The sequence below is a fragment of the Lissotriton vulgaris genome, chromosome 12 (genome assembly GCF_964263255.1).
Source record: "Lissotriton vulgaris chromosome 12, aLisVul1.2, whole genome shotgun sequence".
NCBI classification, from domain to species: Eukaryota; Metazoa; Chordata; class Amphibia; order Caudata; family Salamandridae; genus Lissotriton; species Lissotriton vulgaris.
In genome coordinates this window covers 729827199-729840293 of record NC_141700.1, presented here as the reverse complement: position 1 = coordinate 729840293, position 13095 = coordinate 729827199, and the positions used below count along the sequence as shown (strand labels likewise).

The window sequence follows — 13095 nt, the reverse complement described above, 5'->3', positions numbered from 1 at the left end:
AAGGATTACGTGAACCAAAGAGGAGGGGGGCCCTGGCACGGGGACCAAACAGGTGGGCGACTTCCTGCTTGAAGCGGCTGTTGTATGAAACGCAGCTAACTGTAACGTCATGCAACAAGCATGTTATAATAACACCACCAATATTTCCAAAAATAGCACAGGCAATAAAACCGATGCTGGAAAACATAACATAGCAGCAAACGTATTGCAGATAAAAACAGCGAATAATGTTTACAGTGACACTAACAAGTGCGATCTGCAACAAACTGTTATAATTGATAACCGTAAATTAACAACTATTATTATTATAACGATTTTCGACGAGACACTTGCGGGGGTCACATTTAACTATTATTTCATTTCCTCAGACTCGATCTTCTAGTGGAACAATACATACATTGACTCACTTAATATAATACACCAATAATTAAATAAAATAGGGTGATAAATGTGAAATGAATAGCAATATTATTCATCACACCAGCCCTGGAGTCACATATAATATCTGGCAAAACAAAACCATCTTTATTTTCGGGACATCTTTGGCAGACTTTAAGTAATTATTCCTCGCGCTCCCCTGGTGCCAGGATTCATACAAGCTACGGGTGCTGCGGTTTTCCGTTTGCGCTGCATTTTCTTCGATTACCCTTTTTATTTGCTCTCTCGTGTGTTCCACGAAGCCCTCTCCTGTGAGCATTATTAAAATGCACGGCATCGATCTCTTCTACTATGAGTTTTGAAACTACTGTTAGGCAACAACAAAAGCCAAACACGTAATAGCAATAATAAAAATAAAAACAATAATTTAATAATAACATAGTGTTGCTAAAAACTGTAAAGAGGTGCAGCTTTCAAGGAGGAGAGGGCGTGGAGTAACGGCCAGAGTTGTCGACCTTCTAACTGTGAAAAAAGGGTGGTGTGTTACTATATCAAGTGTCGCTCATTGGAGGGGTATCGGAAAAACATGAAGCACACGGACGAAGGGGGCGGGAACGGACAGCGGGGGGGGGGTCGGGAAGTCTTCCTCTGTTGGCGGTCGGGGGGGGCGGGAACGGACAGCGGAGGGGAAAAACTGTAAAGAGGTGCAGCTTTCAAGGAGGAGAGGGCGTGGAGTAACGGCCAGAGTTGTCGACCTTCTAACTGTGAAAAAAGGGTGGTGTGTTATTATATCAAGTGTCGCTCATTGGAGGGGTATCGGGAAAACATGAAGCACATGGACAGGGGGGGTGGGAACGGACAGCGGGAGGGGGGTCGGGAAGGGCGAAAACGTCAAAATTCGTAAACTTACAAAGTAAAAACACATTTATAAACAAAATGCTCCTTACCTGATTGCCTTGTGGGAACTCGAATCTTGCAGCCAACTCCAACAACAAACACTTGTAAAAAGACGAAAACATGCCGACTCAAAAAAAAATAACACACACCCACCGCCGCGATGACGATCCGAAGTGGGTGGAGAGCGAAAAAATCCGGGAACGCCCCCGAATCTGGTCCGGCCTTGACGGACAGATCCGGCTCCCAATGACTAGCCTCCATTTATGGAGCTAGCCAATGGGAGCCGGGGGACGTTCCTGAAGCACATATGGTAAACAATAGATTTCGCCTGCGCCAAAAAGCTGCGCAGAGCGCAGCCTTCGGCAGGCGAAACCTAAAAACTTGTTTTGCATATCTTACATTCATATCAAAAGTTTTTTCTTAAATAATTTAATTTGCCAGTCCAAAGGGTCCATGTAATGGAGTGATGATCAGCTAAAGATGTGGAAGGGGAATTTGAAGTAGAGGGTAAGTGGCTACCAAATACTCTGCTAGCAAGTGTTGTTGCCAGTAGTCCTTTTGAGCATGGCGCCCATCTCTTTACAAATAGAAAAAAATGAAAGGGGCGATGTGACTGTTGCTATGTGTAGCACAATGTTTTAGATATTTCTGAAATGACATTCAGTGTAACATATCCACAAATTATGCACATTTGTTTGACCTTTCCGCCTTCATATAGTTTACAGATGAGCAAAACAGGTGTCAGCTGACAAATTTTTGTGAAACTATACAGATTTTGACGGTGTCAATAAAATGAACTAGAAGAGGAGATGCTGAAAGAGATGCATCACCCATGACTGAAGAGGGAAACACCTCACCCATGCTAATACATTGTGATAGTTGGTGTTGTGACACTGATAAATGTACTCACTCAATATTTTCCTGGTATTTGAGAAGAAACCAAAAGTCTTCATTTCTGCCAATTAAATCTGTAGTATGCTTGCATGATGTTGTATTCCCTATGTTTCTCTGTCCTAGCTGCTCAGCCTGTGTGTGTGTCTTCTGTATGGAATGTTGATGATTGGACCTTGAGTAGAATGCCTGGGTGACTGGATGAGGAGTGACAGTTGGTGGCTGAGCTGAGCAGCTAGGACAGAGAAACATGGGGAATAAAACATCATGCAAGAATACTACAAAATCAGGGCCGGACTGGGAACCAGAACCGGCCCTGGCAAAGTGCTCGGCCGGACCCCCTCCCCCGTCCGGGAGGAGAGGGGAGGGGGGAGAGGTGGGACCGCGCTCTGTGACAGGGCCGGTTTTCGGCCGTTTTTGTTACAGGGCCGTTTTTGCAGCATAATGGCCCTGCAACAAAAACGGCCCCAGGGGCCCAAAACCGGCCCCCAACCATGCGGCCCACCGGGGAATTGCCCGGTGCCCTCAACGGCCAGTCCGGGCCTGTACAGAATCCTCTGAGAAACAATGTTAGTGAGCATGGGTGGAATGTCATGTATTTGGACGTATGTGCATGTCGGTAGATGCTGCTGACTATGAAAGTTATTATCAGTGAGTTTTCTGACCATCACTAACCGTGGATGTCTGTGTAAATGTTGTCTGCTGTCTCAAATGTTGTTAACTACCTGTGACGTTTTGTAGTTGCAGCGTCCAAATTATGGAACTCACTACCTGATCACATCAAACTCAGCCCTTCCTTGTTAATATTTAGGAAACAGGTGAAAACTTGGCTTTTCAATCAGTAACACTGACAAGGATCCTCCTTGCAATTGTAGGTATCAGCGCCGAGACACCAATCAGTATTTGTGCGCTATATAAGTTTTATAAATAAATAAATAAATAAAATAAATGATGCTAACGGTCTTCACTTGTTGGCTGTCTATAAATTATGCTGATTCTCTGCAAATGATGCTGATGTTCTACATTGCTTTTTGGCTGTTTATAAATTATACTTATTCTCTGTAAATGATGCTGACGTTTTACATTTCTTATTGGCTGTCTATAAATGATGCTGACGGTCTACACTTCTTGCTGGCTGTCTACAAATGATACTGATTCTCTGTAAATGGTACTGACATTCTAAATATATTGTTGGCTGTCTATAAACGCTGCTGATCATCTGTAATGATGCCGACATCGACATATATTATAGGCTGTCTCTGAATGCTGCCGATCATCTGTAAATGATGCTGAGTCCACATATATTGTTTGCTATCTCTAAACGATGCTGATTCTCTGTAAATGATGCAGAGTCTACATATATTGTTGGCTGTCTATAAACAATGCTGATCATCTGTAATGATGCCGACATCGACATATATTATTGTAAATGTAAATTGATACTTGTATAGCGCACTACTCACCCGCAAGGGTCTCAAGGCGCTTGTACGAATACCGCTGTGGAACCCATCTGGCTTTCCCTGTGAGGCGTCCACTCCTGGGCACCCCTAAGGTGGAGGCCAGGCATCCTTACCGTTGTGGGGGCCGTTGTGGAGATTAAGCAAGCTACTGCCCAGAGTTGCAGAGTGGGACTCCATGATTGGAAGAGGCACCAAGGCGAGAAATATCAGGTCTGTGGAATTTTGAGCCCAAGACCCGCCGAGGCGGGGAAATGAACCCTGGTACCGGGCTAGACCTCTGCATCAGGGTCTGCCGCTCTAACCATTGAGCCACACTTCTCCTATTGAGCTACACTTCTCCACATTGGCTGTCTCTAAACGATGCTGATCATCTGTAAATGATGCTGACTCTACATATATTGCTTGCTATCTCTAAACGATGCTGATTCTCTGTAAATGATGCTGAGTCTACATATATTGTTGGCTGTCTCTAAAAGATGCTGATTCTCTGTAAATGATGCTGAGTCTACATATATTGTTGGCTGTCTCTAAAAGATTCTGATTCTCTGTAAATGATGCTGAGTCTACATATATTGTTGGCTGTCTCTAAACGATGCTGATCATTTGTAAATGATGCTGACGTCTACATATATTGTTTGCTATCTCTAAATGATGCTGATTCTCTGTAAATGATGCTGAGTCTACATATATAGTTGGCTGTCTCTAAACGATGCTGATCATTTGTAAATGATGCTGACGTCTACATATATTGTTTGCTATCTCTAAACGATGCTGATTCTCTGTAAATGATGCTGAGTCTACATATATTGTTTGCTGTCTCTAAACAATGTTGATCATCTGTAAATGATGCTGACGTCTACATATATTGTTGGCTGTCTCTAAACGATGCTGATCATCTGTAAATGATGCTGAGTCTACATATATTGTTGGCTGTCTCTAAACGATGCTGATTCTCTGTAAATGATGCTGACGTCTACATATATTGTTGGCTGTCTCTAAACGATGCTGATCATTTGTAAATGATGCTGACGTCTACATATATTGTTGGCTATCTATAAATGATGGTGATTCTCTGTAAATGATGCTGACGTTCTACAATTCTTTTTTGCTGTCTCTAAACAATGTTGATTCTCTGTAAATGATGCGGAGTCTACATATTTTGGTGGCTATCTATAAAGTATGCTGATTCTCTGTAAATGATGCAGTCTACCTATATTGTTGGCTATCTATAAATGATGTTGATTCTCTGTAAATGATTGAGAGTCTACATATATTGTTGTCTGTCTCTAAACAATGTTGATTCTCTGTAAATGATACTGAGTCTACATATATTGTTGGCTATCTATAAATGATACTGAGTCTCTGAAAATGATGGTGAGTATACATGTATTGTTGGCCATCTATAAATGATGCTGATTCTCTGAAAATGATGGTGAGTCTACATATAATGTTGGTGGTCTATAAATGATGCTGATTCTCTGTGAATGATGCTGAGTCTACCTATATTGTTGGCTATCTATAAATGATGCTGATTCTCTAAAATGGTGGTGAGTCTACATATATTGTTGGCTGTCTCTAAACGATGTTGATTCTCTGTAAATGATGCGGAGTCAACATATATTGTTTGCGGACTATAAATTATGCTGATTCTCTGCAAATGATGCAGAGTCTACATATATCGTTGGCTATCTCTAAGCGATGCTGATCATCTGTAAATGATGCTGACGTCTACATATATTGTTTGCTATCTCTAAACGTTGCTGATTCTCTGTAAATGATGCTGACGTCTACATATATTGTTGGCTGTCTCTAAACGATGCTGATTCTCTGCAAATGAGTCTGATTCTACATATACTGTTTGCTGTCTCTAAACGATGTTGATCATCTGTAAATGATGCTGACGTCTACATATATTGTTTGCTATCTCCAAACGAGGCTGATTCTCTGTAAAGGATGCTAACTCTAAATATATTGTTGGCTGTCTCTAAACAATGCTGATCATCAGTAAATGATGCTGACTCTACATATAGTTTGCTATCTCTAAACATTGCTGATTCTCTGTAAATGATGCTGACTCGAGATATATTGTCTGTCTCTAAACGATGCTGATCATCTGTAAATGATGCTGACTCTAGAGGTATTGTTTGCCATCTCTAAACGATGCTGCTCATCTGTAAATGATGCTGACGTCTACATATACTGTTTGCAATCTCTAAACGATGCTGATCATCTGTAAATTATGCTGACTCGACATATATTGTTGGCTGTCTCTAAGCGATGCTGCTCATCTGTAAATGATGCTGACGTCTACATATATTGTTTGCCGTCTCTAAACAATGCTGATCATCTGTAAATGATGCTGACTCTACATATACTGTTTGCTATCTCTAAACGTTGCTGATTCTCTGTAAATGATGCTGACTCAACATATATTGTTTGCTGTCTCTAAACGATGCTGATCATCTGTAAATGATGCTGACTCTAGAGGTATTGTTTGCTATCTCTAAACGATGCTGATCATCTGTAAATGATGCTGACTCTAGAGGTATTGTTTGCTATCTCTAAACGATGCTGATCATCTGTAAATGATGCTGATTCTAGAGGTATTGTTTGCAATCTCTAAACAATGCTGATCATCTGTAAATGATGCTAACGTCTACATATATTGTTTTCTGTCTCTAAACGATGCTGATCATCTGTAAATGATGCTGACTCTAGAGGTATTGTTTGCTATCTCTAAACGATGCTGCTCATCTGTAAATGATGCTGACGTCTACATATATTGTTTGCCGTCTCTAAACAATGCTGATCATCTGTAAATGATGCTGACTCTACATATACTGTTTGCTATCTCTAAACGTTGCTGATTCTCTGTAAATGATGCTGACTCAACATATATTGTTTGCTGTCTCTAAACGATGCTGATCATCTGTAAATGATGCTGACTCTAGAGGTATTGTTTGCTATCTCTAAACGATGCTGATCATCTGTAAATGATGCTGACTCTAGAGGTATTGTTTGCTATCTCTAAACGATGCTGATCATCTGTAAATGATGCTGATTCTAGAGGTATTGTTTGCAATCTCTAAACAATGCTGATCATCTGTAAATGATGCTAACGTCTACATATATTGTTTTCTGTCTCTAAACGATGCTGATCATCTGTAAATGATGCTGACTCTAGAGGTATTGTTTGCTATCTCTAAACGATGCTGATCATCTGTAAATGATGCTGACGTCTACATATATTGTTTGCTGTCTCTAAACAATGTTGATCATCTGTAAATGATGCTGACTCTACATATACTGTTTGCAATCTCTAAACATTACTGATTCTCTGTAAATGATGCTGACGTCTTCATATATTGTTTTCTGTCTCTAAACGATGCTGATCATCTGTAAATAATGCTGACGTCTACATATATTCATTGGCTGTCTCTAAACGTTGCTGATTCTCTGTAAATGATGCTGACGTCTACATATATTGTTAGCTTTCTCTAAACGATGCTGATCATCTGTAAATGATGCTGACGTCTACATATATTGTTTGCTGTCTCTAAACAATGTTGATCATCTGTAAATGATGCTGACTCTACATATACTGTTTGCAATCTCTAAACGTTGCTGATTCTCTGTAAATGATGCTGACGTCTACATATATTGTTAGCTTTCTCTAAACGATGCTGACCATCTGTAAATGATGCTGACGTCTACATATATTGTTTGCTGTCTCTAAACAATGTTGATCATCTGTAAATCATGCTGACTCTACATATACTGTTTGCAATCTCTAAACGTTGCTGATTCTCTGTAAATGATGCTGACTCTACATATATTGTTAGCTTTCTCTAAACGATGCTGACCATCTGTAAATGATGATGACGTCTACATATATTGTTGGCTGTCTCTAAACGATGCTGATCATCTGTAAATAATGCTGACGTCTGCATATATTCATTGGCTGTCTCTAAACGATGATGATTCTCTGTATATGATGCCGAGTCTACATATATTGTTGGCTGTCTATAAAAGATGCTGATCATCTGAAAATGATGCTGGCGGTCTACTTTTCTTGTTGAATGTCTATAAATGTTGCTGACCACCTGTAAGTGTTGCTGATGTCTACATATACCTTTGGCTTTCTATAAATGCTGCTCACTGTCTGTAAATTCTGATCACTATACATTTTTCTCTCTCTAAATTTCTGTTACTGACTCTAAACAATACTATCGTTATAGGTTTATAAATATCTTTAAGCTATTGATTTAAGATACTGATAAAAAAAACACCAAGAAATACCGAAGCTGGTATGTGTTTCATGTTTCAATAGGGCAAGGACAATTCAAACTTAGCAAGAGTACCAGCATTACAGACCGTCAGTAACATTCGTAGAGCATCAACTGCAGGCAGCTAAAGAAGATGGGCAGCAACCGTCGAGCAGAATCTGTAGAAGCAACTAAAGCGCAAGCATCTTCGGACCTCTCCCCAAACCACTCACAAGCCCCCCCCCCTCACCACCACCACCACCAAGCAAAATGACATTTTTCTGTTTTGGCGCTCTCCCTCCCCTTGAAATAAGGCCATGTTTTAGGGCCTGTGTTACACCCTGGGGCCGACTTGTGGTGGTGCACTAATGAAGAGGCCTTCTATCACCTGAACAAGGCGCGGCGCCTCCAAAACAGCAGCAAGGTTTACAGGTGGCTGGAAGTAAATGAAAGCATGCCACAGTAGATGCCCTCTGCTCGCCGCCATCCTTACTGCCTTTCACACATCCCTGACTGCTTGATGTGCTCAATTCTGCTAGTTTCTTTTGTGCCTCTCTGGACCTGAGAGCACAGGGTGCTGTGAATCAGCAGAAAGGTGACATTTCAGCACTGCATAAAACACCCTACCAAAGACTGAAATAAGTCAATTAATGCCTTGCTAAGAGTAGAATAAACTGGAACAGCAGTGAGTGTTGGAGCATGGAGGCAGTGCTCCTTGACACACTACCAAAGAGGCAAAGCACCCACCAGCACCTCGCCAGAATGGACACAGACCTAACCCTCAACACAACTCATCAGCCAACCATCCATACCTGAGTGGACTGAACTAGTACCAGCTGTCGCTAAAGGTTTCTTATGCGCCCCTCTTTAGATCTATGCCCATTAGAAGCTGAGCCTAAACACAACCTTAGATGGATTTTCAGCTACAATTTACCACCAAGTATTAATTGGGGGAGAAAGAAGGAAGAAAGGCCTGCAATTAATGGGGGCACAACTGGTGCAGCAACCATTCAAGCCTATAGGGTGCTTTAATTTTTTTTTACAGTAAAATCTATTTGGGGCATAAACAATGTCAAGAACTCTGTGCGAATGTTACTTGCACTCAGAAGGTCAACGTTTTGACGAAAATCCTCCTTTTCATGGAAAAGCAAGTTATGTCTTTGAGAGATCAAAATTGTCCTCAGAGCTGGATTCCTTCACTAGTCTGATTAGTACATTCTCTGGGAAGGAGATGTGCTCTAAGGGGCAAGCTACCCACTTTGAAGCCTGTAGACTAGTCCTCCAGTTTCAGCACTAGGTCAAGCAAGCAGAGTAAATGTTAATCCTTTTGTGTTTTGCACACAAGTTCCTTTATTCCATATGCGTCACCAGTGTAAACAATTACTGGCAAAGCCTACAGGCCTGATGCTATCTTAGGCATACTGTTCAGTAATAGTTGGATATCTCTGTGTATTATCACCAGCTGTGCTAAAATGAAAATGTCACGATGACGCAACATCTTGGGATGTGTTCATATGGACTCTGGGAAAAGCTCCCTGTTCTAGCCAGAGTGCACTAGCAGAGTTAAGCTGCATCGTAGCGACAACTGCTTTGTCTAAGTGTCAGAAGACGAAGCTTGCATCATAAATGGTGGACGAGAACGCATACAGCAAAATATTTGCACAGTAGATACTTTTGACAGCGGGTTAGTATTTTGAAGAATATTTAAGAAAGCCTCTATGTGCTTGTATTTACTTTGTGTACAATAAAGCTTTAAATCTAACAACATATTATCATGATAGCAAAGCAAAACAATGAATGCAAAGGTGATTGGTGAATACCACCGTCCTTATGAGGGGCTAAGACATCCTAACAGCACGCACTTCCTAAACAAAACCATAAATCAGTCATTTAAATTCTATTATGCCAGCAAAGTAATTACTACAAAGAACACAAACTGACTAATGTACAAGCTACACAACATCTCAAATTTGCAGTGTAATAGAAGAGGGACTTGATGCCCCATCCCCAAACCCAGTGGGAATACAAAGAGAGAGACAACATAACTATTCATAAAATTCACTGGCCTTTAGGGTCAACTCATCCAAGTAATGGCAACCATGAGGTAACAAGACAAAATATCGAATTCAAAATATAGAATTACCAAAATATCGAAGTCAAAATATAGAATGGACAAAATATCGAATGGACAGAATATAGTGGTGAAAAATATCGAATTGAAGGTAAGTAATTTAATATTGAATAGTAATTTTTACCCCTATGCTATCCAACGCTTTCCCTTCTGTTGCACTCACTGGAGTGGTAATAGTAAATGTTATATTTATTATTTCATTAATTCTAAATTTCTTTCAAGACATTTTAAAAAATTCAATATTTTGACTAACTATATTTTTTAAAACGATATTTTTGATTCAATATTTTTGTGCTTACCTGTTTGTAGATAGGATTTCGATATTTTTGCATTCTATATTTTTTCTTCGATATTTTGGTAATTCTATATTTGTGAATTCGATATTATGTCAGTGATCCCAACCATGAAAAGCACATGAAAACCAGTGGCTTCCAAATATTTATGCCATTCGATAAACAAACCCACTAAAGCCGTGTGCATCCAGATCTCAAAACACATGCAAGTTAGTCGAATTCCTTATTTGATAATACAGCAACACCAACAATCAGCACTCACTTCTCGTGCACGACCCAAACCTACCTGGTAAAAAGATGAGCCCAGGCGCACAAACCCTGAGGCATCACACAGGTAAGGGAATGGATGAAGGCAGCCACATACAGACAGGAGGCTCCTTGGCAGGTAATAGGGCAACAACTTGTCAGCTCTGTTCAGACATCAGGCTCCGCTGGAGGCAATAACAATGCTAACCTGCCAGCTGCGTTTAGCTAGTAAGCTACACTGGCAGACAATAATATGGGAAACGTGCCTACATCCTTGCTTTTTAGGGCATCGGACAACCGCTGCACAGATGCTGCATCAGCAGGGATGTTACTGCTGAGCAGCAGCCGGCGGCTGCTGAGCGGTGGTTTACCAAACCCCAGGGGCAAAGCCTGCTTTAAAAAGAACAAGGCCCGCACTGGCCGCAGGTGTGCGGTCAGGTGAGGCGCTGATCCCATGGCGGCGGCGGCGGCCCTGGGAGAGGTGCCGTCATCCGAGGGCGTCAGCGCTTCTTGTCCATGTTTATGCAAGCGCGAGACCAAGGCGGGTGCGGACCTGCACTGCGGGCGCTGTTGTTTACCCCTTTTATGTACACAGCTGACATGTGGGCGCTACCTACAGGGCTTTTAGTGGGCCGGGTCCTGCCGGTGCTTAAAAGCAGGTGCTGAGACGGGTCCCTGTCGGGCTCTCCATGTTTGCCCTCACTCTCGGGGTGAAACAAAAAACCTAGACTCTGCAGCAGTGCTAGCCTTCACTGCCTGTGGTGTCACTTCGAAGAGACTCGTTATATTTCTTTCACAGTCTCATCATTTCAGAATTGATGCATTATCAGTATGCGATACAGAAGCCGTAGCTGTTGCTTATTTATCTTATGCAACTAACAACCAATCGACAAAGCCAATAGTCCTGGTTTGTTGTAGGTGAAATGTTACATGTTGTATGATATATCTTTATGCAATGACAAAAGCAGCAAAATACTAGTCGGGCGGCACTCTATGCTAAGCACAGATTTTTAGAATAGGTGTTTTTAAGCCACACCCTGAATTACCTCGGCCACGCCCCTCTGAGAGACCTCCACGTTTTTTCATCCCCATTTAACCCCTTGAGTCTGGCTCTACAAAACATATAGTTTATTTAGACCAATTCTTCTTCACCGAGGGGCTCGTTAAGAGCCCAATGCTGACTACAGTGTTAATCCTCTTTTCTGGTAGTTATGTTATTGCACAGTATTACCAATGGAGTAAACGAGCAGTAAACGGGCCCAGTGCTTAATTTGAGCCAGTGGTTTCCGGTGCTCAGCACCAGCACTTAATTGCCAATACCGGTACTTCTGACTCTGTCACATAGTGGTGCTGTTTGTCTAAGTAAATGATAAGCACACAACAGTTTTTTATTAATTAAATAAACATTTAAAATGACTAATACCTGCCGCCCGAGTCATTCTTATAGCTTTGGGGACCTGGAATAGCCTGAACTGTCTCACTTGTAGGAGTGTGATGGTTAGCAGTTGTTGTGGTACTGTCTTTGGCAGCACTGGCAGGGGAAATGAGTGGTGCAAGCTGCAGTGACCTCCCGAGGAGGGCCCTGGCACTTCTTTTCTTTTACAAATCAAGCACTGCCGTTGCCACAAAACAAGCACGTTTTTCTGAATATGGAGTTCCAGTGTAAGTGAGGCGGCCATGAGGGCGAAGCAACCTCCCGCTGTTCTCGCTCCTTTGGACCCAGGAATCGATTCCATGTTGGAATTGGATGAGGCCAGAGTGTGGGCTGGGACACAGGGACGGAAGAGGTATCTCATGATGGGACGGTCCGTTCTTGGACAGGGGCTCACAAACAAAGCAAAGAGATCTGACAAGGACATGTTTTTGGACTGGGAGCCAAAGCATGCCTTATAGGTGGGGTGCGACTGACTGTCTGCATGGCAGATTAAGAACCAGTCTAGCGGCGACATTCTGTACAAGCCGAAGTCCATATCAAATATCCAGGGAGCCTTGGAAAAAGGGAGTCACTCTAGTCCAGCCTTGCTGTAATTAAAATCCTAAATTTGACCTCTTTACCCTCTCGAATTGCAACATTTCTCCCTGACTGAATACATTCACGTTCATTGGTACCAGCAGCTCATATTGTGCCTTCCCTCGAACCTCTCTCCCAGGAATCCCTGAAATATCACCCCAGACCAGACGCATTCCTAGAGACTGGCCTTCTGTACAGAAGCCTTCGTCCATCACTCTCCCGCTCACGAACTGAGTGTCCCAGATACCACCTCTCTGTTAGTAGGCCTCCCCAGGGCACAAGTCCTATAAAAAGAAGTGGGGGTACTGGCAATATGCAAATGACCGAATGACGTCACGTGCTGAACGTGTCCTGGTGTCTGAAAATAACACCAGGACACGTACAGCATACTTCTGTGGGGCCCAGCTTCTTCGCAGGGGGGACGGCGTACAACCTGTGAAAAGAGTGGGGGGACGCCGTGTACCCCCGACTCGAGCCGTGGGCCTCCCTACCTCTACCATGACACCCTGCATGAGTAAAGGTC

The 13095-nt window shown here is 42.2% G+C and overlaps 1 protein-coding gene across 4 annotated transcripts in view; it reads right to left on the bottom strand.

The window, feature by feature from the left end:
• GAL3ST4 (galactose-3-O-sulfotransferase 4) overlaps positions 1-13095 on the bottom strand; it is a 97163-nt gene that overhangs the window by 37927 nt on the left and 46141 nt on the right. Inside the window, exon 1 of one of the 4 annotated variants that reach the window (XM_086945995.1) lies at positions 10602-10787. The exons of the other annotated variants lie outside the window; for them this stretch is intronic. Coding sequence (XP_086802121.1) covers positions 10602-10642 — 41 coding nt within the window. The 5' untranslated portion in view covers positions 10643-10787. Of the gene's footprint in view, positions 1-10601; positions 10788-13095 lie in introns of those variants that run through there. 4 annotated transcript variants of the gene reach the window in all.